This window comes from Buteo buteo, chromosome 8 (genome assembly GCF_964188355.1).
Source record: "Buteo buteo chromosome 8, bButBut1.hap1.1, whole genome shotgun sequence".
Lineage (NCBI taxonomy): Eukaryota > Metazoa > Chordata > Aves > Accipitriformes > Accipitridae > Buteo > Buteo buteo.
The window spans coordinates 18172062-18195700 of record NC_134178.1 but is presented as its reverse complement, the minus strand read 5'-3'; the positions used below and the strand labels follow the sequence as shown (position 1 = coordinate 18195700).

The following is a 23639-nucleotide window of genomic DNA, read 5'->3' as shown; positions in this document are numbered from 1 at the left end:
TGCACTTTAGTAAGACTTAGTGAAATGAATTTCCAAGTCTCAACAACATTTAGAGTCCTGGATTGCCTCCCTTATATGACCTTCTTTATAATGACAGAAAGAAACTGCCACCAAGTGGATTCAAATCGAAATGTACACAGCTGTAGCTTATCTGTAGCACTTCTGCAGCCAAGTGAGCCAAAATTGGTACATGAAGTGCTCTCGCTTTTCTCTCCCAAACATAAAAGCCATACCAATGTCATACTTGTATTTCCAAACTGTGAAAGGAAATTGACTAGTTTTTTAAATAAAAAAAATACAGTTTTGAGGCACATACAGCATAAGTAAGAAGATTAATCCTGAGACCAAGAAAGGCCACATGGAAGTTTCCAGCCTGCCCTTATAAGTGTGTGGTGACAGAGGGCACTATAATAAAAAAAGTAGCTACAGGGTGAGAGATTCTGTATCTTTATTTGATTAATAAAGTAGTCGTCAGCTGTTTACTCTGACTTTTTTTCTAACATTGTTAGAATATAATTTTGATGTTTCATGTGATCAGTTAGATATTAAAATGCAGATACTGCTTTTCAACCAGTTAATTTTTATGTCATGTTAGACTTTAGTCTTAAAGGGATATTATTTTTCAACATAGAGACCTACAGCAGATATATTTGAAAATTATTCTCCAATTACCAATGCCATTACTAAACATCATATTACCTCAAGAGTGAGGTAATTTCATCTTTTTATATTTTTTATATATCTATTATACAAAAATAAATAGGATATATAGTATTGCTTGTGCTTTAAAGCCACACATGACCTTTGTCAAAGCTTGATGAAAACAGGATTTTTGTGCAATTCTTTTTAACACTGTGTCAAATTTTTGCTAAGCTGACTATGTCCCGGCCATATGCAGGGAATAATCTAAAAAGGTAAGTACATCAAAAGTGAAGATACAACATTAGCACTCATGTGGTAGGTAGAGTTTATTTTCTTAGTTCCATATTTTGATCGAGATGCTTTTTAAAATAAGTTGCCTTTGAAATGCTGAGTACCAAGCTATTAATATTGATCATTACTCTAAAGTACTAGAAAGTTAACACACACATTAAATGAAACAAAGTTAAAACTGCTCAGACCATTGTGTGCTAAAATCTAACAAAGAACCATTAGGAACACTCTGATTTCCATTCCTCTTGGCAATCCTCATGCATCTTTGTTCAAATTTAATTGCTATGTGGCATAGCTTCTTATTTTACTGTATTGTCCTGATATCCAGCATTCCACTTTGTAAACAGATAGGTGAACTTTTAACATAAAGCTTTCTAACATTTAGGATGAAATGTCAATCAGACAGCCCAGTAAGATTATAAAAATCTAGTTATTTTGTAGCCTATTTTTTTTAGCCCTCCCCTGCATCAGTCCAGTAGGTTCAGAGGGCATCAGGAATACCCTATTAAAAGCTGCAATGCAATCAATAGTAATAGTCTCTTTCATATTACCTCTAACCAAGCCAGCATGGAGCACATGATAAAGTCCCATTCATTATCGGCCAAAGGAGCTGTGGAATACTTCAACAGCAAGGGAAGGTAACGGATCATCTCTATGTTGAAACCAAGCAACTGAGCACTTGTTTCTTTCAGATTGCTGTAATATAAATACAACTAAAGCTTACATATCTTCATGTTGTACACACGAGTATTTATATTCTTGCCTTCAATCCTCCTCTTTGGACAAATTAGTCTTGCACCAGGCTCTGCCCCATGTGCTTTTGATATTCTGTTTTTCAAAGTTAGAATGCCACATTAGCTGCTAAGTCTGAATAAGCCAGTTAACAGGTACAAAACAGATTAACAAAGCTACTTGCTCATTTGCATGTTATACGGATTCCTAAAATGGTATAATTTACATATTTGGTCAAGTAATATACTTATATAAACTATGAAATTCAGCAATTTTAACTAAATCAATGCAAGAAAAATAATCATTTAAGTTACTAATTTCCCTCTAGTGTCCAAATTGTGTACATTATTTTGAGACTTTGATGCCTGCGTTTTTCTCACCATACTCAAGACACATGTACCTCAGTATATTTTCATTCCTTGCTGGAAGTTTTCGAAGTTATATTTTCAGGTCCAGAATTTTAAAAAACACACATCTAAGTTTGGTATCCAAGTTTTCTTTCTGCTACCTAAATAGCAATCGGAATTTGGAATTGAATATCCAGCAACACCAACAAAAGTTGGTCAGTTCTGAATGCTTTTGAAAACAACTGACATCTAGGTGCATTACGAAAGCTCCTAGTTTCCCAGCCTTCAACCACTTGGGTAATTTTCTTCAGTATGAGATATTAGACACTTAAAAGACAGATATATTAAACTGAGGGATATGGTTCTACAAAGGCTTAAAAATGTAATATTAGAGCAGTGGATGGCGATTGTAACTTACAAATTGATTTTGTTTGAGTTAATAACTACCCTGTATTTTTAAAGTGTTGTTTTAGAAATTAAAAAAAAAAGTTAAATTATTTCAAAGTTGCACCCACCAGCTAAAGAGAAAGCTGTCCTCATTATCATTTTTCCAAGACATTATGATTTTTAGTATTCCAGGTAGTAGATGACCACAATCAATACTTCTATCATTCAAGCAGGAATTCAAAATGGAAAGACACCCAAACGCTCCTATAACATAATAAAGATATAGGTCTTAATTATCAAGACAAAACAAACATGAGAATGTGTGTCAATTGGCTGGATCATTGTATTTAAACTTAACATTAATATCATAAGACAGTTTGGATAATACCTAAGTTTTCTTCTTTGAACACTTAATCCAGAGATGACATTGTGAAATCAAAAATACTGTACCCAACCCAAACTTAAAAGAAAAGAAAAAAAAACAAAAAAGAACCCTCAAACCAACAAAAAACTCCTATAAGATTAATTGTTGGTTTATACAATTAACAAAAAGGAAAAATACAAGGTAAGGTTGAAATCTATTTGTGGTGCTAAAAATGTAGTTTGCTAAGCAATTATTTGGACAGGTAATTAAGTAAATGTAACTGAGTCGTGAATTCCAATATTATGTTAAGAGTGTTAATTTTTACTTTCAGAGTGAAGTACTACTGTTGCATTAGTGCTGTTTTCCATTTTTAAGGAAAACTGCATGTATCTAGATCTCTTGGTGAACAAGAACATTTCTTACAAGCATGATGACAAAGAACTGACTTAATTAAAGTACCATATATGCATAGCAAAAACCAACCAAACAAGAAAGCCACTTTACTCAAGCAGCAGTGCAATGATCTACAAGAACTTTACCAGCACTTTCCTGATCTGGGAGCAGGGCGGGGGGGGGAGGAATCAAAACTTGAATGGTAAGCCTACAACCTACATCACACTTAATGCGAAAGTTTGGGTATATATTGTCTGCTCAGGAATCCCTAAGAAAATGAGAAGCGGCAGAAAGGAAAATGCAGGCCAGGATTACAAACAAAAGCACTCCACAGCAGGGGAGGAATGAGGATTCTTTTCCCCATTTTCTGTTTGAAGTTTCAGACACACTTGGTTGGTTCACCAGTTCACTCAGAAAGCTGGGAAAGCTCAACTAAGTCCAAAGAGTAAGAGTTAGGGAAACTACCACAGTAGAAAGATACAAGATTCCTCTCAATTGCTGCATGACATTAACACTGAAAATTTTCACACTTTGAAGACGTCCATTTGAAGAACTCATCTGAAAATCTGAGGACACTGCCAAGGGACAGATGTCCACAGTTTAAAGTCAAAGATAGTTTTTTTCAATTTAAGTAAGCACAGTCCTGTTAAAAAATACAAAATCAAATATCAAGTTTATATATAGACTGATCAATAAGAGTATGTGCAAGAAAGCACAAAAGCAGTACCGAGAAAAAGAGGAAAGTTCTTTCTTTTAAACAGCATCTAATTCAAACATATAGAAGGACTGTGTGTGAGCATGTCCAAAGAATTTTCTTGAAAAGCAAAAAGTTTGTGAAAATAAAAAGGTTTTCTGAAGGATATTCAAAGCAATATTATAACTCATCTCAATCACCTCTAAGTAATTTCTCAAAAGCTGCTGGAAGTATACGTACAGCTGTTCTGACTCGGCACACTATAGCCCACGCACTGCAAGAACTACTCAAAAATTATACATAAACTGTGAAAGATTTCTTGCTAAAGCATCTAAAGAAAAACAGGACGCTACCAGTTGAGAATAGTAATACTTTTGCATGCTGTGTAAAGCCTAAATGATTAATTGAAAACTTTGATATTTACAGATGTGTTTAAGATAGACCAAACAAGAAGTGTGGCAATATCAAAATTCTTTTAACAATATCAGCCTAAATCCTTTAGTTCTAGTTTTGTATCAGGCGGTATAGCTTGTACTTCCTTAATAAGACAGAAAACTGCTACGCCAAACAGTCTAGAAGAAATATGCAAACTGAGAAGACATTTCTTTCTAGGAAGAAAGATAATATTATAAATAACACATTTTATCTAAAAGCAAACATTATTATAAAAGAATGTTCTTAAACTCTAATGAATTGGACTGAGATAAGAACATACTCACCATCAGTGCTGGAAAGCTCTGTCTGTGTGCATGTCATAAGTTTGGCCACACAGTGGAAGACAAGTTCTTTCTTTTCTTCCTCAATTAAAAAAGGTGATAGACACTGAAGTGTATGCAATCTGCCCTCTGTTAACGGCAGAAACCTATTAACACAAGCAAAACATCAAGAACAAAACAAACCCAAAAAATTAACTGTAAACAAAATGTCAACTGATTCATAATGATCTAATATCCTACGACGTAACTAGTCCCACATGCTAAACTGAGTCTCACTTTTACGTACCATACAAATATATTACCAAATTTTCAGTCTTCGGTTGTCATTCATCAGAATCAGTATCATTTAACATTATTAACATTTGCAACAAACTAAAAGTTTATAGGCAGCAGTATTACAATACCCGTCTGTTGTCTTAAAAAGTTGTTTCTTCTCACAGGATACAGTATTTTCCACACGAATCACTTTAGCCATGGTTAAGGACCAGAGTCTTCCATGTTCCTCTGATCTTCAAAGAAGAAGAAATACCCTGGTTAATATATACAGATGCAGAGTTCACAACAAGAGTGTTTGGATTAAATTTGAATCAATACACATAAGGAAATATGGTGGCACTTAATACCATGCAAAATATGAAGACAGTGTTAAGGGTTGTTTTACTTGTTCTTACATACCTATCAAATATTGTTTGCTGAAGGCTAGTTGTATTACTAAGTGTACTGAACTTCTCATATGTGATGTGCATTTCTTCCAACATATGATGATATTCCAGAAGCAGATGAGGAGGATTCTCCAATTCTTCAATCCATTGTAATGAGTACAACAGTTCTGCAACTAATTAAACAACAAAGTTCTTGCTTACAAACAACTGATAAATATATTCAGTACATAAACAAGAAGTTTCAGGTCAAGGTTTTGTTGTTTTTTTTTTTAAACAAGTTCTTTTTAATGCATTAAAAAGATGATATTTACACACAATCTCAGGTGCTCCAGAGCATGAATTAGATAGCTGCCATTACATCATAAAATACAAGAGAAGAAAAAGCTATAATAATCTATTCTAGATGTTCAGGAAATTTTAAAGCAAATCAAGCATGACAGGAACTCTAACTGCTCTCTATTTTTTTTTTCTTTTTAAATATATATATTTATTGCAGACAAGGCAATCAAGATCTAAGTCCAGGAAAAAAAAAACCTAACAAATTTGATGCTAATAGTTAGCATGTGGTTTCTTCATTAGCTTACAAAGACCTACACTGAACAATTACGCTTCTCATCATGGTGAGACTTTTGGAGATAAAATTGTTAATTTGATAATGCTGGCTCTAATTTGAACATTCTATAAATAAAAGAAAACAATATTCCTCCTGGTGGAATTAAGAAAAATTGCTGCCTCAAAATATCTTTACATTATGGCTAAACACTCAGGACATTTATTTGATGGCATGGATACATACAGTGCCTATTGCCCACTCATACCAATGCACCGCATGTTTTGGCAATGAACAACTTTGAAGTTCAACATAAATTCAAACTTCTCCAAATTCAAAGTTCTGTTGAGATAGCATGTATATAATCACAAAAGGTCCTAGAAATATAAATGCTATGCCTGTGCATACTTATACTTTTAAAGGAGAACTGAAGGGGAAAAAAAAAACCCAAAACCCAACAACAAAAGGTAAAAGGATGACTTCTTATACCTATATGTCAAACTAACTATTCATTTATGATTACCAGTTCAGGTTAATTTACAACTACTACAAAATGAAATTCCTTTAAGGTTTACCATTGTAACTTACTTATATTATCAATTTTCTTTCTTTCGGCATCATCATTTCCATGGACTATACCATTTTCCAATACAAGTAGCACCATTTTACTTAATAAGGCTGAAGTACACAAATGGCCTGGAAGTTTAGTTGTGCCACACAGCTTAACACATGATCGCAAAGGTTCACAATTAATACTAAGCCTTCCTTCCAAAAGAGGTTTGTGCATCCACTGTAATACATGCATAAAAAGAGTATGAACAAATAATTGACATTCTAATGATGCATAGAAGAGCTATGATCTGTTTAACCTTGAAAATTCAGAATTATTAAAAAAAACACACCATGAAACATACAAATTAACACCAAAAGCACAATGCTGAGGACCACCCACTCCAGCATATTAAAAAAACCTAAATGTATAGCAGTAACTTGAAACTGCATTGCTCCCTCAGAAATAAATATGTATCTTTAGAACTCTATATATTTTACAAGAAATACTAAGGTTAATGAAGATTGGTGGTTGGACAGGAAATTTATGTCCTTCCCCACTTTCCACTCCATGTATATCAGCATTTTGTTGATCAGATACCACGTTCCTCTGCAGATATAAATGTCTTTCACAAAATAAATCTTACAGAAGAATTAACTTAAGATAAGAACACCTTCATAACATGTATACTGTCAGACAAAATTCCTGCATCATAAAGTAATTTGCTGGTGTTCCATGCAGAAAAGGGTAATTCCATCACTTTTTATTTTCTCTGGTAGTACTGGATGGGTCCATAAATACAGATTTTGTCCTCTGTCATGGACAGAGGCTGAAAAGAACCTTTACACAGACATACACGTATTCATAACTGCAGTGCCATGTCAAAATAAAGAATGCTTATTACCCTACAGGACAGAGCCTTGAGGTAAGATCAACTACCTCGTGCAAGCCCATTACCATTTTCATACCTCAGTGAATAGAGACTCGCGCAATTTCCCCCACTCAGTTTTGTTTGGCATGACACGCTCAACGTAAGCTCCCACAAGATATCCAGACTGTCCATCAGCTTCCATAAGCTTAGACAACAAATCACTAACTGCAGAGATCAAAACCTGAAGGCTGAGAAAAGGAGAAAACACTGCAAACAAGTTTGGCACTATCCAATAAAAGCAAGCTGCTTTATTTTACATTGATACAATGCTACATACGTTGTAGCAATGCTATATAGGTGCTATGCTAATAGCGCTTTAAGAAGTTATGCTCTATGCCACAGTTCCCTCCTCTGACAGACTGAAAAACTCTCAGTAACACAGATGCCAATTAAATAAAGAGGAGTATAGCACTGATCTTAGTTTGTTTTGGAGAACAACATATTATGAAAGGGCATGTACATCACAATTACCTTTTAACATCCAAAGAGGAAGACTGAATTTGATTCTTGACCCACAGTGCAGATTTATGCAAAAAGGTACTCTGTTTCTGCATACTCCGAAGTTGACGCACAAGTGAACTTACACCAGACATCCAAGTGTGTTTTAATTTACATACAAGTAAATCTATTGTAGGGAAAAGAAAAGAAAAAAATAACAAAAAAAACAAACAGACAAGCAAAACCACCACAAACAGGTAAACTCAAATCACAACCTACAGCATACAGCAACGATCATGCCTAAAGGTCCTAGGCCAGGAAAAGAATTCTCTATGTGGTTACATGCAATACCTACCAAGGGCAAATATACAGGTTTCTTGTTGTAAAGCAATTTTAAATTAATGCTGACACACAGGTAATATTTATTTGAGAATAAGAGTGATGTTCCTGTTGTCTACTACAACATGTCCATACAGTCTTCAAAACTGCAGAACTTTTTAAAATACTGAAATACTGAACATTCACAACATCAATAGCCATTTGCAAAGCAGCTGTGGTTTTCAGGCTAGTGTTGTCCTACTTCGCTTTTACAACAACACTGCAACATTTCCTCCTTTGTATCTATGTCAGTAAATGCGTATACCAATTTATCACTCTCAAATTCTGCATTCAAAGAATATAAGTCAGGTTCTCAGTCTCAAAATGAGACAGTGGTGGAGAAGAAGAATGGGTCACAATTTGCCACAGCAACTTGACCAATATAAATAGTTACAGAACAAACAGATGTATCTTTAATGAAGTGATGGCACACATTTTTATAGGATTTGCACACTGCAGAATGAACAAATGAACAATGTACTTAAACAATTTATGTAACACTCCTGAAAGTGTGGAATATCACAGCCTCAAAGATAGCTGAAGCACAGGGATACTAACATCAAAAAACCTTAAAATCCTTGTAAAGATGTCCAGGACTTGATGTTCTGTAGTAACTAATGGCATTATAAATTAAAGCATAAATTTTCATATCAGTTACAGCTGCACGTGCTCAATGTCTTTGAACTCAATATTCTATTATATACTTGAATCTGTTTCATGAAAAAGAAGAACTTAAATGTAATCATCAACTACAAAAAAGTTTGGCTGAAGTTTTTTCCAAATTACCTGTTAAGTGCATAGCATCCTGCCTCTGAGCACACAATTGGAAGATGGTAAGCAGCAAATCTTCTGAGGATGGCATCAGTAAACACCCTTTAACTGAGCTGAAAAAGCTTGAGGCTACATCACAGATGAAAGATACTGATGGTTCAGTATTTCCAGCTTCAGAAAGATCCTTAGCTTTAGACAGAGCTGCTTGAAGTTTATCAATAATCTTTTCAACAAAAGTTTCACCAATCAAAGATTCTATTGGGGAGAGGAAAAAGACAGTGTGCTTCGATTACTTGTTAAACATGATCATTCAAAGAACGTTAATAGGTACCGATTTTTTTTTTATTTACTAATTTTGAATGCAAAATAAAGTGCAAAGTAGTTTCAGTCTAATGTATACCTAAACTCTTTTTCTTATTCCACAATCATCTAGGATCACCTAGCCAAAATTTCACATTGCCAAGCATCCTTTCTCTAAACCAGCTGAAGCAGCTTTGACAAAAGGTATATAAAATAGAGCAAGTCCAGAGTGATCCCTCCCCTTTTATGCCTTCCTAGCTTCTGGCAATCAATTGTGAGCCAGAGATTACACCTAGACCATTGCATATAATTAACCCAATCAGACCAAATCTTCCATGAATATGCTTAGTCCCTTCCTCACTGGATCCAAGTAGGTTAATCCCATTTATCCTCAAACTCCACTCCTGTGGCAATAAGTTCCATTATTTAATTATGAACTTTCCTCAAGCTTGCTATCTCAACATCTGTAAGCAACCTCAGGCTCTTCCATTCAAAGAAACACAGGAAGACTTCTTCCTATTTGCTTTTCCCATACAAATTATGATTTTATAGCTCTCTACCACAAATACATCCCCAATCATTTCCATTGCAAGCTGAAAAATTCTAGTTTGTTTTATTGCCTCTACAAGCAGAAGCCACTGTATTTGCCTAACCATCTTTCTTTGGGCATATTCTAATACTATCACCTTTTTTTTCAAAAGTACATAGGTGAACAAGAATATTGCAGTGATCAGAACTACAGGCAGCATTCAAGATAGTGACACACCAGTGCTATAATAATTTTCATTTGTCCTCTGTTCTTTTCACAGCAGTTCCTAATAACCTGTATTCATTTTTTATGGCTGAGCACCAACCTGCCACTTACAGGGAACGATCACAATGACTGAAGATCTCTTCTGAGTTTTAACAGCTCAGAGCCTATCATTGAATAGATACAGTCACAACTGTGTTTTTCTCATATATACTTCTGATATTTATTGGTTTTGAATTTCATTTGTAATTACATCAGTTAATCATTTAGTATCACAACACACTGCTACGGCTCCGTGAAGTTTCAGTTTTGATTACTCTGAATAATTTATCAGAAACAATTATCACACTTTCAGTATTTATCCTTTTTCCCCTTTAATTGCTATCATCTGTTAGGTTACTGATCCATGAAAGGCCCTTCCATTTACTCCATGAGTTTACCTTGAGAAACTTAGATGAGAGATATCATAAAAAAATCTTTTTGAAAGTCCACATACTCTACTTTGGCCTAAATCACTAAGTCAAGAACTACCATAGCTCCTGAAGGTCTCTTAGACTTCATCCAACATGCTTAAGAACAGGTCACACAGCACCCAGCACAAAACGAGCTCAACAATAGCTCCAGTTCTAGAGCCAAAAAGCAGTCACTGGACAGTCAGCCCTAGGACACCCCTGACTCACAAGCAAGCAAGTTTGTTGAACTCTCTCTGGAACAGGTTTTCCTGATGCTCCTCTACATCAAAAGTTCCAGTAACAATCTTACAACACCTTCAGGATGTACTATCTATGAACATCCACTGCAGTCAACTTGTGTGCCTATTTGAAACCTGAAAGCACCACAAAAGTGCCCAGCATTCAGATAAACTGAAGTATGTTACCTCAGGGATCAAAGCAAATGGCAAGTTTAACAAAACACAAATGACAAGTTTACATGGAAAACATCAAGAAAATTGAACTCCACTAGAAGCCTGTATCACAGATACCACAAAATGCAAGGAAGAAATGAAATAGAATGTTATTAATAAAACCTAGATTACATATACAGCATGAGTGCACACATGTATTTTTTTTTTAAATACATGAATCTAACTGAAAATGGCTCAAAGCAATTAACAGCCCTTGTAACAAGGCATTACCAATGCACACATAGGTCCATAACCATTGATTTTTTATATTCTAGTTTTGAAGGTAAATTTCAGATGGTATCATTTAAAAATTAATATTCTTTTACAGCACATCAGCTAATAAATCAAACTTAAGTTTTCCAGACTCAGAAATGTGAATCAGTTCTTTAAACTGACTTTTGTTTAGCAACACAGACCAAAAGAATTGCAATGTCGCTGCTGCAAGTTAGTGTTTACAAAATTAAACTGGGCATGGTTAATTGGCTCAGGTAAAAAAAAAAAAAAAAAAAAGAGATACACACAGGTGTGCGTGTGTGTGTCCCCCACCAAAAAGAACCACAAAAAACCACAAACAAAACCAACAAAAAAACCCACAAACAGCACAGAAGAAAGCCTAGATGTTACAAATTGTTACAAATTAAGTATTCTGGAAGATCTCAAATTCCTTTCAACCTTCCACAAAGCGCAAGTGCGGTATTTACACTTCACAAACTCCAAGGAATAAATATGCTTACCATTTTTAATGTGTTGTGACAACACTAAGCTCAGGAGTGTCCACCTTTCTGAAGAGGGTGATTCTGATGAGGCTGCCATAGGTTTTAAACCCAGGTGACACAGATCATCTGCCAGCACTACAAGTCTTTCTCCAAGTGTATCTCCTTTCAGCCAGTCGGAGACTAAGGAAAGTTTTGTTGTGCTTGAGCATGCCTGAATTCACAAGGAAATAATTCTAATAATCTTTTGAGGGTATTAACTTTTATTACTAACTAAGCACCAGATATGTCAAACCTGCACACACAGAGTGGGAATCATATAACCTGTCATAAACAGTAAGTCTTCAGGTGTTTACGTCTACAACAATCCTTTCAACTTTCTTTTTGGTCAGAGATATTAAATTATGGCTAGGTCAGACCTCTACTTTAGAGTGAAACAAGTCATCTTCTGAAAGCTCTTCTCTTTCCTTTTCTCCAACTACAGAGCCCAGGGAATGCCTACACTGGAGTTAGAAAGATAAGTTTTGGATGACCAGGTTGGCTGAAATAAAATCTATTTACAACATACAAGCTATTTACAGCATCTGAATTTCTCCAAAAAGAAATGGAAGGTCACAAATCAGAAAAACATTATTTTAGTGATAAGTCATTATAAGTTTCAAAATCATAAAAACTAAGGATTCCTAAAATACACAGTATCTGTGAGGAAAGATACTATGGTCAACACACTGGATTGTAAATGAAGTGCTATGAATTCTTGTCCAAAAATCTGTAATAGACTTCATATTTTACCCCAGGCAATCGCTTAAATGTCAGTCTCTCTATATCCCATGTGAAAAAGTGGTATTACTGTCTTTTACTTGTCACACGATGTAAGGGTGAGGATACAAATAATCATTTAGATAATTGGTCTAATACCCAACTCCATTCTCTCTAGCTTAGAGGGGATGACCAGAAACAAATCAGAAATCCCTCTGGCTCAAAGAGCAAACAGACCAAAAATAGAAGGGACAAAGATGCTTTTGGTTTGGCATCATCATTTCACTTAAGACTGTCCCCAAATTTAAATGCAGGTTTAAATGCTGTTAAAACAAACACTCTGAAACTATTACTACAAGATCTTCAAACTATGGAAGTTGTTGCTACTTAAATAAAAAAAGTCAAACACACACATGTAACTCTCAAAGCTAAAACTATGCAAAACAAGAACAAAAAAAGTCTTAAGAGGTACCTTTTGAATTATCTGGAGAAAAATAATCCATTTCAGATCCATCTGAAAAGGAAAACAAAATTCCACAATTTTAAAAAATTCTTTGCTGAATAAGAAGCATTTAATACCATTTTAACTACAACTATATTTTCTGCAGGGGATAAGCAGAAGTTGGTAAGTTTCAGTAACAAAGTTATTGATTATATTACTTTTGGCTTCCAAGTCTCTCTCTACCACACAGATCAATAAGGGACTGTATTTATAAGAAAGGCCACTAACGACTAGTATAAAAGCACACTGTATAAAGAAGCAAGAACAGAGAAATCCTGACATTATTTTTTTTTTAATTTGTACCATATAGAAAGGGACGTATGTTATAACCTTTCACCCCACCGTCATATCAACCTTTCCTAAATTTACCTTCCTTACGCTGAACATGTCCAAGTTCACATAGAACATCTTCCATTGCACAGTCCCAAAATAAAATGATTAACCAATCACAGCCCACAAAAAATAGTAGTCACTTTGATAAAAACTAGTAACAAAATGTACGAGCCATACCTTTGTTAAATCATCAAGAATTATTTTCCTTTCATCATTACTATTGCAACAGTTAAGCACACTGTACAAAACATCAACCAGAAAATGGGTGTCTTTCCTCCAATCTTCTTTCAGCCAAGTTATTAAATTCACATACAGAAATTGTACAGATGGACTTTCATGATAAGCTTTCATTTCATTTTGGGATTCAGCTTGAGCAGAGCTTGCATCATTTCGCTGCTCTAAAAGTACCTGAAAAACTTTGTTTGAAGAAAAATAGTTGAGCAGGGCAGAGAGAAATTTCAAATGCTGTTCTGACTTCTGTTCATTGACATACACAATACTCAGTTCAGCAAGGTTGCAGACTAAATTCTCCAAAGGTTCTTTCCTTAGAAGTGAACTATGCCACAAGTCAGCCTGCATTTCAGAGTCAATATTTCTCACTTCTGTGAGCCTTCCATTCTCTGTGTTTCTTTCAGATTCATCCTCATCTCTAAATCTGATTTTTAGAGATTTTCTGTTTGGTTTTGTAGCACGCTTTGGATTCTGAAGAATTTCTAGCATACTAGATATGGCAAATAATGATTTCTCATCAGCATCCAACGTATCGACATGAAGTACACACATTTTTAAAAGATGGCCCCAAAAATCTGACAACAGTTTTTTGAAAACTTCATCAGTGCCGTTATCATTGGAGAGTTCTGCTTTAGCTTCCCAGCAGCTCAGCGTTTCTGCTATTTGATAAAATAACGGTCCATTTTGTAACCTGGGCTCCTTAAGTACAGCATCAGTAAGAGGAATTAGCTATAAAGACAAAAAAGTTATTAAAGAACAGTGATCCAACTAGATGATCATTTTATTCTTTATAATACCAGAAAATTCTATAATTTTGAAAAACCTTCTGGAAGCAATTCCAAAAACATCAGAATTACTCATGCTTGAACACTTAATAAAAATATACAATTTAAACTGCACAATGAAAGGGATGATATTACAGGAAGGAAAAAATTGACTGAATTCAGTAACATTATTTTTTCCACAAAATCTAGTAAAACTTTCAACAGAGAAGTACATCCTCACAGAAATTTACATTTTTCCTTAACTTTGAATTATTAAGTTTACACAGAACAATATTGAGTATTTCTAACAAATACCTGGTCATATATAAGCATTTGATGAATTTGTCTTTGGTCATCTTCTTCACCTATTTTCTGTAGTATGACAAAGCGCAGACATTCCATAAATGCAGTTATAATTGCTGAACTTTCTGAAGGGCTGGCTATTGCTCGCTCACTTGACAACCTATTGAAAGGCAACATTGGAGGGAGGGCACATTCAGTCATCTATGCTTCTGAGAAACTCAGTATGCACATAACAAATGTTACCTTGGTTATGTCATTCTCATCCAGAAAACACCAATACGGAGAATACAGAATCATTGATAGGAGTGGAGATCAAAACAATTTCAGTAGAATATATTTAAAGGGTCAAAACAATAAATCTAGGCATTTAATATAACTAATATTAAAGTAACTTTTTTATCTAGTTTTAGCATTCATAAAAAAAATCTATATAAATACAGGAAACATATCCAGTCATGTATACTGTCTACTGTTTCAGCTGTTTGTCAAAACTCCTTTGCAATTTTCTACACACACCACAGAGGTTTAGCAAGTGTCACTTTCTGTCATTACAGAAAAAAGAAAAAAAAACTAAAAAAGCCACCAAAAGACAGTTTCATCATAGCCACTTTGAGTCTGAACAACTGTGATTTGTTTGCTTTTTAATGAAAATTAGACTACACAAATTACTACACAAATATTACAACCACTTTACTACTTGTAATAAAATTCTATACACTTTTCAAAACCAGCCCATACATAAATCTCTTCTTCAAGAGCTCTGCTAATGGCCGCACCAAGATCAATCGAGAATTGGGTTTTGTTTAAATAAGTTACATTTTAGTGCTTCATAAAATACCTTATCTATGCTTTTGAGTACACAATGCACATGCATCTATTTAAATCAGATTTGATAGAAAGGTGGTTTTGATGTATTTTAAAAGGCAAAAAAATGATAGCAGTTTCAATCCTTTAAAAATCAGTATCACAAGAATTAAAGTTTCTGCATATAGGAAATTTCACAATCACAATGCTAATCCCCAATAACCTCTGTAATAATTACACGCTGGTGACAAGAAGATGATATCTTCAAAGCCATTCTTAATTTTAATTTAATTTCCCATTTTATAACTTATCATGGAATAAACATGAAACTTTGACAAAAAAAAAGGTAAGAATGCTTTAGGTAGGGAAGAGGTAATAAAATCAAAAAGAAGGCTTAAAGTTTAAGAACACAGGGACAGCCACAAAGGACTAACTCTAGCTTTGGATATTTAAAAATATTTTAAAAATAAGATTTTCAAATATCACAGTGAAAATAGTATTTTCTTAAATAAATAATTAATGTGTATTTAAATATCCTCAAGCCAAATGATACGTTACTTATCTTTAAATGCTTAAACAAGATTAGTTCACCTATTTCCAAATGTAAGAGAGACTGATTTCAAAAAAATAAATAAATAAATTGGTTGTTCATACCCTTGAATTATAGAGCTGAAAAAAGTTCTGAAATATTCCAGCTTCGGCTCTGCAATGCCAGGAGGTACCTTGCTAATGAACGGCAAGAGATTTGGGTATATAACAGTAGCTAGTCCTCGTCCACCTTCTCGAAGCACTGTCCATAGCTTTGGTAGAACTCCCTTTTTGGCATTTACATGACTCCAACAGTCCTACAGAAAGAAATACACTTATTGTAAATTAAATAGTAGTATGTTGCCTTGGAAGAACTCCCAAGCTAGACTTTTAATCTAACTCCCTATGTTGTGCCTGAAACAAGTTATTGTAAAATTTAAAATTCACTTGCCAGTATTTTTAAAAATCACTTTCTCCCTATTTCAGCTTGTGAATTTAAGAAGTTAACATGATAAAACTGTTTCTGTATTGTTTAAAATCAATAGACCTTCCTTGTTAGCAAACTGCAACTGAAGGCTTCTCTTTACTAATGCTTTAAAGATAATTGTCATGGTTTAACCCCAGCCAGCAACTAAGCACCACACGGCTGCTCGCTCACTCCCCACCACCCAGTGGGAAGGGGGAGAGGATTGGGAAAAGAAGTAAAACTCGTGGGTTGAGACAAGAACAGTTCAATAGAACAGAAAGGAAGAAACTAATAATTATAATAATGACAATAATAAAATGACAATAATAATAAAAGGATTGGAATATGCAAAACAAGTGACACACAATGCAATTGCTCACCACTCACCGACCGATGCCCAGTTAGCTCCTGAGCAGCGAACCCCCCAGTTTATATACTAGGCATGACGCCACATGGTATGGAATACCCCTTTGGCCAGTTTGGGTCAGCTGCCCTGGCTGTGTCCCCTCCCAACTTCTTGTGCCCCTCTGGCCTTCTTGCTGGCTGGCCATGAGAAGCTGAAAAATCCTTGACTTTATAGTATAAAAACTACTGAGCAACAACTGAAAACATCAGTGTGTTATCAACATTCTTCTCATACTGAACCTAAAACATAGCACTATACCAGCTACTAGGAAGAAAACTAAATCTATCCCAGCCAAAACCAGGACAATGCTTCATAAAAATCATTATTGTAACTGGTCCTGTATTTAATTCTGAGTTCTTATTATCAAGAATAACCAATGATTTCAAAATCCCAACTTTAGAAGCATGACTAACTTCAAAACTCCCCTCAAAAATCTTCTGATGGTTACAAAACACCTCGAAATTTTCCCACACACCACAAAGTTTTTGTCATCTGATCTGATTTATCATAGTTCCAGATACCTATATTTTAGCAAGCTGAACAAAGATTATTTTTTTTTCCCCCCATGAACTGTTACAGTTTATACCAGCAGCTACAAAAGAGATCTGCAGCATTAAACCCTCAAAACATCCCTGTCTATGGAAACACCACTCAACCCGCTAATAAATTCAAAGCTGGTATTTCACTTCAAGAAAGAAAAACTTTGTAGAACCAAGCATTAACTTAGAAGGGGAAACAAACAAACCAAAAATACACTGCAGGTAATTTTTTGTAACCATTTTGTACCAAGAAAAAAGTTTTAAGTATTATTTTACTTATTAGCAACTATATTTAATCGAAGGGATTCAGGTTAATTTAATTAAACTTACAAAACAACTCTGATTTTCAGGCATGCTGGACAGCATATATTTGAAAGTTACAGTCAAACCCTAAGGAGGAAGAAGGAGCATGTAGCATTGTTAAGTTCATGTTATTAATCATAAAGAAAACCCAGTCAAGCTGTTCTTCCTAATTCTACACAGAGAACAACGGCACTTGGTCAAAAGTTAAACTCAAGTAAAATATCTGCCCCTTCCATTTCCCACATTACCTCAATAGTGGTGATAGCATAAAGTACAGCTTCCCAAAGAGCAGGACACACCACTGCATCACTGTCATCAATGCTGAGAAGAACAGCAGGGCAAACTCTTGGTGCTTCAGCTTTCACCAGCTCAGGCAAGTACTGGCATAAAGCAGAAGCCAGCTCAAAGAAAGCTGAGCGAACCTGATATAGGCCACAGAAAAAACAAAATTTTAGTCAAATGACAACACTTTGTCACTATGTGTAGTTCATAACATTCCTTTTAAAGCCCCTGTAACTTACAGCACACGGTCCCCATATATTATCACATCAGCAAAGGCTTAATTATTAAAAATGAAGAAAATAAAGGAATTATTTCATAAGCCTGTTTAAAATATTAATTTGTTTATTGATAAAATGGTTATCAAAAATTTTATTTTAATATACTTCTCAAAAGGAATGTTTTCCAAAATGCACCTTAAAACTTAACAAAATACTACCAGAATCAATTCATCACTCCATGCACTATTGGTCTTAGCAGACCAAAGACCAATGAAACGGTTTTAAAAAAATGAAAATGCAAAAGCACTAAGACTACTGACACAGTTTGTATCTTTTACATGAATCTGAAATGACAGCAGATTGCCAAGTAGATGATGGTGACATGGAAATAACAAATTAGTGTATCTGACAAATGTTAGAGCAATACTGTCAATTTAAGACCTAGAAACCTGAAGGCTGTTGCAAACATAATTCAGTGAAGTACAAAGTTCATTCTTGTAGAATACAAGTAATTAATACTTGCTTAGGTTCAGTGTATTATCTTTAACTAAAACCAACCAAAATAAAGAAGAAATTAAAAAGTCACCTGTGGTACATTGTGTTTGCCATATTTCCAAAATTTGTTTTGGGACAGAAGTGGCATTAACTTTTCCTCCAATGAATGCATCTCTCTCTTTGGCAACATGCTAAGCAACTTTTTTAAAGCTAACAAGGAACAGGTCAGAATCCGGAAAAATTTGGCTTCCCTTTCTTCCTCTGGTACAGTTCTCAGAAAACAGAACAAAACAAAACAAAAAAAATTAAAGTGAACCATAAATAAATCAGTAGGCTTCTAAACTGTCTAAACTATACTGTCTTCAGTTTTTCTGTGTTCTTCTTTTGATTTCAGATGCCAGCAATGTAAATATGTAAACTTTCCATAGCTTCTAACACTACCAAATTACATTATAAAGTGCTAGAAAAAAGAGAGTTTCAAGTCATCTCATCTTCCAGCTATTCAAAAATGCTACTCCTAAAAGAGCTGAAATAAGAATTATACAACTGATAACAATTTCAAAAGCATTTATACTTTAGTCCCAAAGAAAGCTGCTGGTATTTGGACTCAAAAAACTATTCTGTCTCTTGAAACAAAACTAAATCCACTACCTCCAAGGATAGAAAGCCCAATACAGACCAAGACTTATACCATATACATTAAAGCAGGCTAACATACTGGGGGTCACTGAGCGTATCAGGTGTTTCTTTCAGAAGGTGATCTTGAAGTACCTACATGAAAAAAAAAATAAAAAACATATATACATGAAAATCATAATTTATGTGTGAATAATATAGTTTACACATTAATTCAGAAACAGCTCTACAATAATACTTCACAACCTCTGAGTCAAGTCTTTTAAACACATTTTAGACATTCTAATGAACAAGAACAATATTTAATTGACTCCTGCTGAACATTAGTAGCTGTGGTACCGTTTGAATCAAGACTTCATAATACTTTGTAAGTTGCAGTCCTATGCCAACTTCTGGTAAGAAGCCAAACTGAGACGAAACAAAATGGTTAAGTTTGCATATGATAGGCCAGCAAACTTTTACCTTTTTAAATTCAGCCAATTCAGTTTCATATATGACTGGCAGAAGAGCATTAACTTTGATCAGAACCAGACTTGTAGAGGCTCTCTGAAACACTGCTCAGCATTCTTTAATCCTTTACCACTGCAGCAAAACTACTCCAGCATCATTATTCTATTCTACCTGTCAGCAACATTACGTGATGACTGAGCATCATTACATAGAAATGCACACAAGAAAATTCACTTCATATTCATTCCTCTCATTCCAGTCATTCTAACTGGAAGTAAAAAAAATAGAGGATATGTCTTTGCCTCAATCTTCTCTTCACATTAGCAGGAGCGAAGTTTCAGGGAAGAAAGAAATTTAACCATGAAGAACAGATGGGGACAGAAGGAGTTTTAAACTTTTATTACAAGTTGACATATACTCAACACAAAGCCTTAAAGAAATACAAAAGTATAAACTCACATTAAGAATTTCATCTTTACAGAATACTAAGGCTTCAGGTTGTTTGCTGGAAGGAAAAGCTTTTTCAAAAGCTACTTTTGCAGCAGAAGCAGCAGGGGAGTAAGTGTCACATTGAGCAATCAGCCAGTATCCCATGATACTTTTTAAGTAAGGAGCTAAGTGTTTCTTTACTTTAAGAATCAGTTGCTCGAAAGATTGCTGAGTTGCTTCTCGAACACGGCGATCATGATCCTGTTTAAAAAAAAAAAAATAGACAAAAAACAAAAGGTTCATTGTTTTAAGAAATGTACCTTCGATGCCAGGTACTTTCGCAATGAATTGGGCTATATAGATTTGAAAATATGCAACAACAATGACAAAAAAGTCTTCATATCCCTAGATGAGGGGAGAGTCCTAACTTAGCAGCACTCTATTCCCAGTGTGTTGTACATTCAAAATTGTAACCTTTTCCTGACATCCCTAACTACAGTTTCTATTTCATACAAGCATTTAACAGGACAAGAGGCAAGAGAAACAGAGAGGTATGAAGACAATTTTTTTATTAAAATGACCATAAACCTACACAAACTGTGCATCGCTATCCATTATTTGTGTAGGAATTTACAACATCATGACTTTCTATGCTCCTGGCTTCTGAAATACGTACTAGGAATTGCTCTAACGGATCAGAATAGTGATTCATTTTGTCCAATATCACGTTTCCAACAGTAGCTAGTCCAGAATGTTTGGAGATGTATTAAATATATCAGTAAATATATCAGAAAACTATGGGTTATCTGGCTACACATGGCCTTTTCATGTTGGGGGAGGGGGGGGTGGGGGGGTGCTAGGGGTTTTTTTGGAGGGGGGGGTAATATTAAGTCTGATCAGATATTAGTCCTAGATCAAAAAGATTTATTACTATGTTAACTGAACAGTACATTCTCTTTAGGTGTTCTGGAATCCACATAAAAGGACTTTTCATGAGAAGAAATATCTTGTCATCTTTTTAACATAAAGGTCTAACAAAGAGCTACCTCCATCCAGCAAGTACAGCCCAGGCATTAACAGTTCAAGATTCCACCCACTGCCAATACTGAAACACCTCCACAATAAAGAACACTACTTTCCTTCAACTTCATGTTTTTCCTAGAACAAGCCAGTAATTCCAACAAAGTCAGATATATCAATAAAGACTGCCTTAGAGGTTTTCACAGGAAGTATCCAGAGAAGTTTTTAATTTAAATACTTTAATACTTACTAGTGAGATTTTACAATAAATTCTTGGCCAGTAAGGAAGAACACCTTTAACTACTTCCACTTCTCTTTCCTTGCACATTGTTCCAAACTCTTGCATAGCCTAAAATCAAGACATCAAGTGCATGATTTAAGAAGTCAGACAGATATGTTCTGCAATTTACCAGCTTCTATCAGACACTTCAACTCCCTTTTTCAAAAACCAATTCATTTCTTGCAGCTGAGCATCTATAGAGTTAATTTTATGAATGCTCCATCAGCACTGCATGATGGACCATCTTGTAAGTCCTCCAAGATACCTTCTGGATTGCAGTTCTCACAAATTTATCAATATGAAATTAGTACTAGCTACCTTGATATATTCCTCCCCCATCCTTAAGAAAAATGTATTGTTTTCCAATAAAAATTTTTTATGAGGGACAAAGGGTACACCTACTTTTAATTTTGTTGTGATATCCCTTTTAGAAAGTTTTCGCAACACCATTCGAAAGTCAGCATCCACAAGGCTGTCTATTTCCTCTGCTCCTTGAACTGCAGGAATGTATCCTAGATCACTCTGAGATGTTCCAAAGCCAATAAACCCAGGCACTGTTCCACGTTCTTTGGCGAGGAGCTCTGCAGCTCGGCCACTGCTAGAAGGCTGACAAAAAACAGGGACCTAAGTCAGTTACCGATTTCAATCACTTTATTTTGTACACATCATGCATTTGAAATAATGATCCTATTTATATTGTAGAATTAAGCTTCTATTTAAAACAAAGTCTCAGAAAAAAAAGGCCACCTATGCTTTAAACATAGAAGTTTGACCTAGAGGACTATTCTTCTCTTTAGAGTCAGCATCCGGGTTTTCTCATAATCCATGAATACTTACGGAAAGTTCTGTTGGTTTTATACATGTACAAAAAAGCATAACAGAAAAGTCCTTCTGTAAGTGAACAATTTAATAAGAAACCATTTACCCTCCTTCACTACTTCTGTTTTTACTAGTTCTTCTCATGTTATTGCATATGGACCAATACAGCTCCGCAGGAACGTTCTTTGTATCGTTGCGAAAAATAAGAACACACACAAAACAAAGGATGCTACCAGCAACAAAGGGGCTGAGAAGCATTTAGAGAAATGGAGGAAAAGGGTACGTATGTAATACAGTATAATACCACTCCATTAATACAACAGTGAGTGTTTTGGAGTGCAGCATCTCTTCTAGTTTGCCCCAGTTAAGTCAACACCTTGCTCATCATATCAGTGGCTTGTGTTTATTTCAACCACACTCTTTTGAAAAGACTGCCCCAAAATTGACTGATGCTTTAATGTTCTCTGTGACACCTTATAGTCCAAATACCTTTTATTTCCCAATGACAGTTGCAGTTATTTGAGTTTGTTGCATTTTTTTTAAGTAATGACAGTTTGACAAAGTTCACCATACTTTTCTGATCTTCTTGAAGTACGTAAGCCACATTTTACCTGACTACTATATCTACAGTAATCTGTAGTCGTTTTTTCTGCATGTGAAACCTCACCTATAAGGACACGCTTCTTTGTGTTCCGTAGCCTTCTCTAAATACAAGCGAAGGAGAAGAGTTGTAAGAATTGCATAACCTGAACACAACGCTTCACCCACAATTCTCCCATCCTGAGCAAGCACCATATATGACAGATGTCACACCACTTCAGGCCCGGTGGCAAGACGGAGACACCACAACAGGTGTACTCTAAGACTCTCCACAGAAAACCACACTAAATGTACCCACCGGTACCTTGCCGAACTTACACCCGTGGTGATTCGCAGTTCCCCCACCCTCGCCCCTCTCTGATTCGCAGTTACACCCTCCCACCCTCGCCCCTCTCCACAAAACGCGTACAAACGCCCCAGGAAGTTGCAGCCACACTCCCCCCCTAAGGCACCGGCCCAGGCCAACACTCGCCCCCGAAGCCCGGCGGTGGCCCCGGCCGCAGCTACTGCAACCGGGCCCGAAGGCAACGCCGCCTCCCAGCGGGGAGCGGGCTTCGGCAGCCCACAGCCCCCTTCCCAAGGCACCGGGAGAGGAAGGGCGGCCTTCACCCGCCCGCCGCTGGCCGGAAGCCCCGACCCCAAGGCCCAGGCCTGGGCCCGGGCCCCGCCGCCCTCCCCGGCCGTGCCGCCTAGCCGGCCCCGCCGGAGCCATCGGCGGAGGCGGCGCGGGACCCGGGGCCCGCTTACCCTCAGGTTGCCCTTGGTTCGCTGCTTGTTTTTGCCCCCCATGGCGGCGGCGGCGGCAGCGACGGTGGCGGGCGGCGGCCGCCAAAGAGGAGGTGCGCGGCCGGGGCGGGGGAAGGCGGCACTTCCGGAGGGCGGGGCCAGGCGCGAGGCGCTCCACCATCATGCCGCGGGGGCTGCGGACGGTGGCGGGCGCGGCCTGGGGGGACCCGCG

At 36.1% G+C, this 23639-nt stretch overlaps 1 protein-coding gene across 6 annotated transcripts in view; it reads right to left on the bottom strand.

Moving 5' to 3' along the window:
* Positions 1 to 23591, bottom strand: part of LTN1 (listerin E3 ubiquitin protein ligase 1) — a 33269-nt gene extending 9678 nt beyond the window's left edge. The window contains exons 1-23 of one of the 6 annotated variants that reach the window (XM_075033864.1): positions 23429 to 23515; positions 22749 to 22785; positions 21665 to 21868; positions 21233 to 21331; positions 19993 to 20223; positions 19166 to 19218; positions 18539 to 18728; positions 17701 to 17874; positions 17480 to 17539; positions 15865 to 16055; positions 14419 to 14566; positions 13286 to 14068; positions 12746 to 12787; positions 11536 to 11728; positions 8862 to 9101; positions 7731 to 7884; positions 7297 to 7447; positions 6367 to 6568; positions 5242 to 5401; positions 4971 to 5075; positions 4570 to 4712; positions 2528 to 2663; positions 1485 to 1629 (exon numbers count right to left, since the gene is read on the bottom strand). In XM_075033864.1, coding sequence (XP_074889965.1) covers positions 1485 to 1629; positions 2528 to 2663; positions 4570 to 4712; positions 4971 to 5075; positions 5242 to 5401; positions 6367 to 6568; positions 7297 to 7447; positions 7731 to 7884; positions 8862 to 9101; positions 11536 to 11728; positions 12746 to 12787; positions 13286 to 14068; positions 14419 to 14566; positions 15865 to 16055; positions 17480 to 17539; positions 17701 to 17874; positions 18539 to 18728; positions 19166 to 19218; positions 19993 to 20223; positions 21233 to 21331; positions 21665 to 21712 — 3648 coding nt within the window. In that variant the 5' untranslated portion in view covers positions 21713 to 21868; positions 22749 to 22785; positions 23429 to 23515. Of the gene's footprint in view, positions 1 to 1484; positions 1630 to 2527; positions 2664 to 4569; positions 4713 to 4970; positions 5076 to 5241; positions 5402 to 6366; positions 6569 to 7296; positions 7448 to 7730; positions 7885 to 8861; positions 9102 to 11535; positions 11729 to 12745; positions 12788 to 13285; positions 14069 to 14418; positions 14567 to 15864; positions 16056 to 17479; positions 17540 to 17700; positions 17875 to 18538; positions 18729 to 19165; positions 19219 to 19992; positions 20224 to 21232; positions 21332 to 21664; positions 21869 to 22748; positions 22786 to 23428 lie in introns of all 6 variants that reach the window. The other 5 variants (XM_075033861.1, XM_075033858.1, XM_075033859.1 and 2 more) reach the window with 5 other exon arrangements.
* Positions 23592 to 23639: the final 48 nt, after the last annotated feature.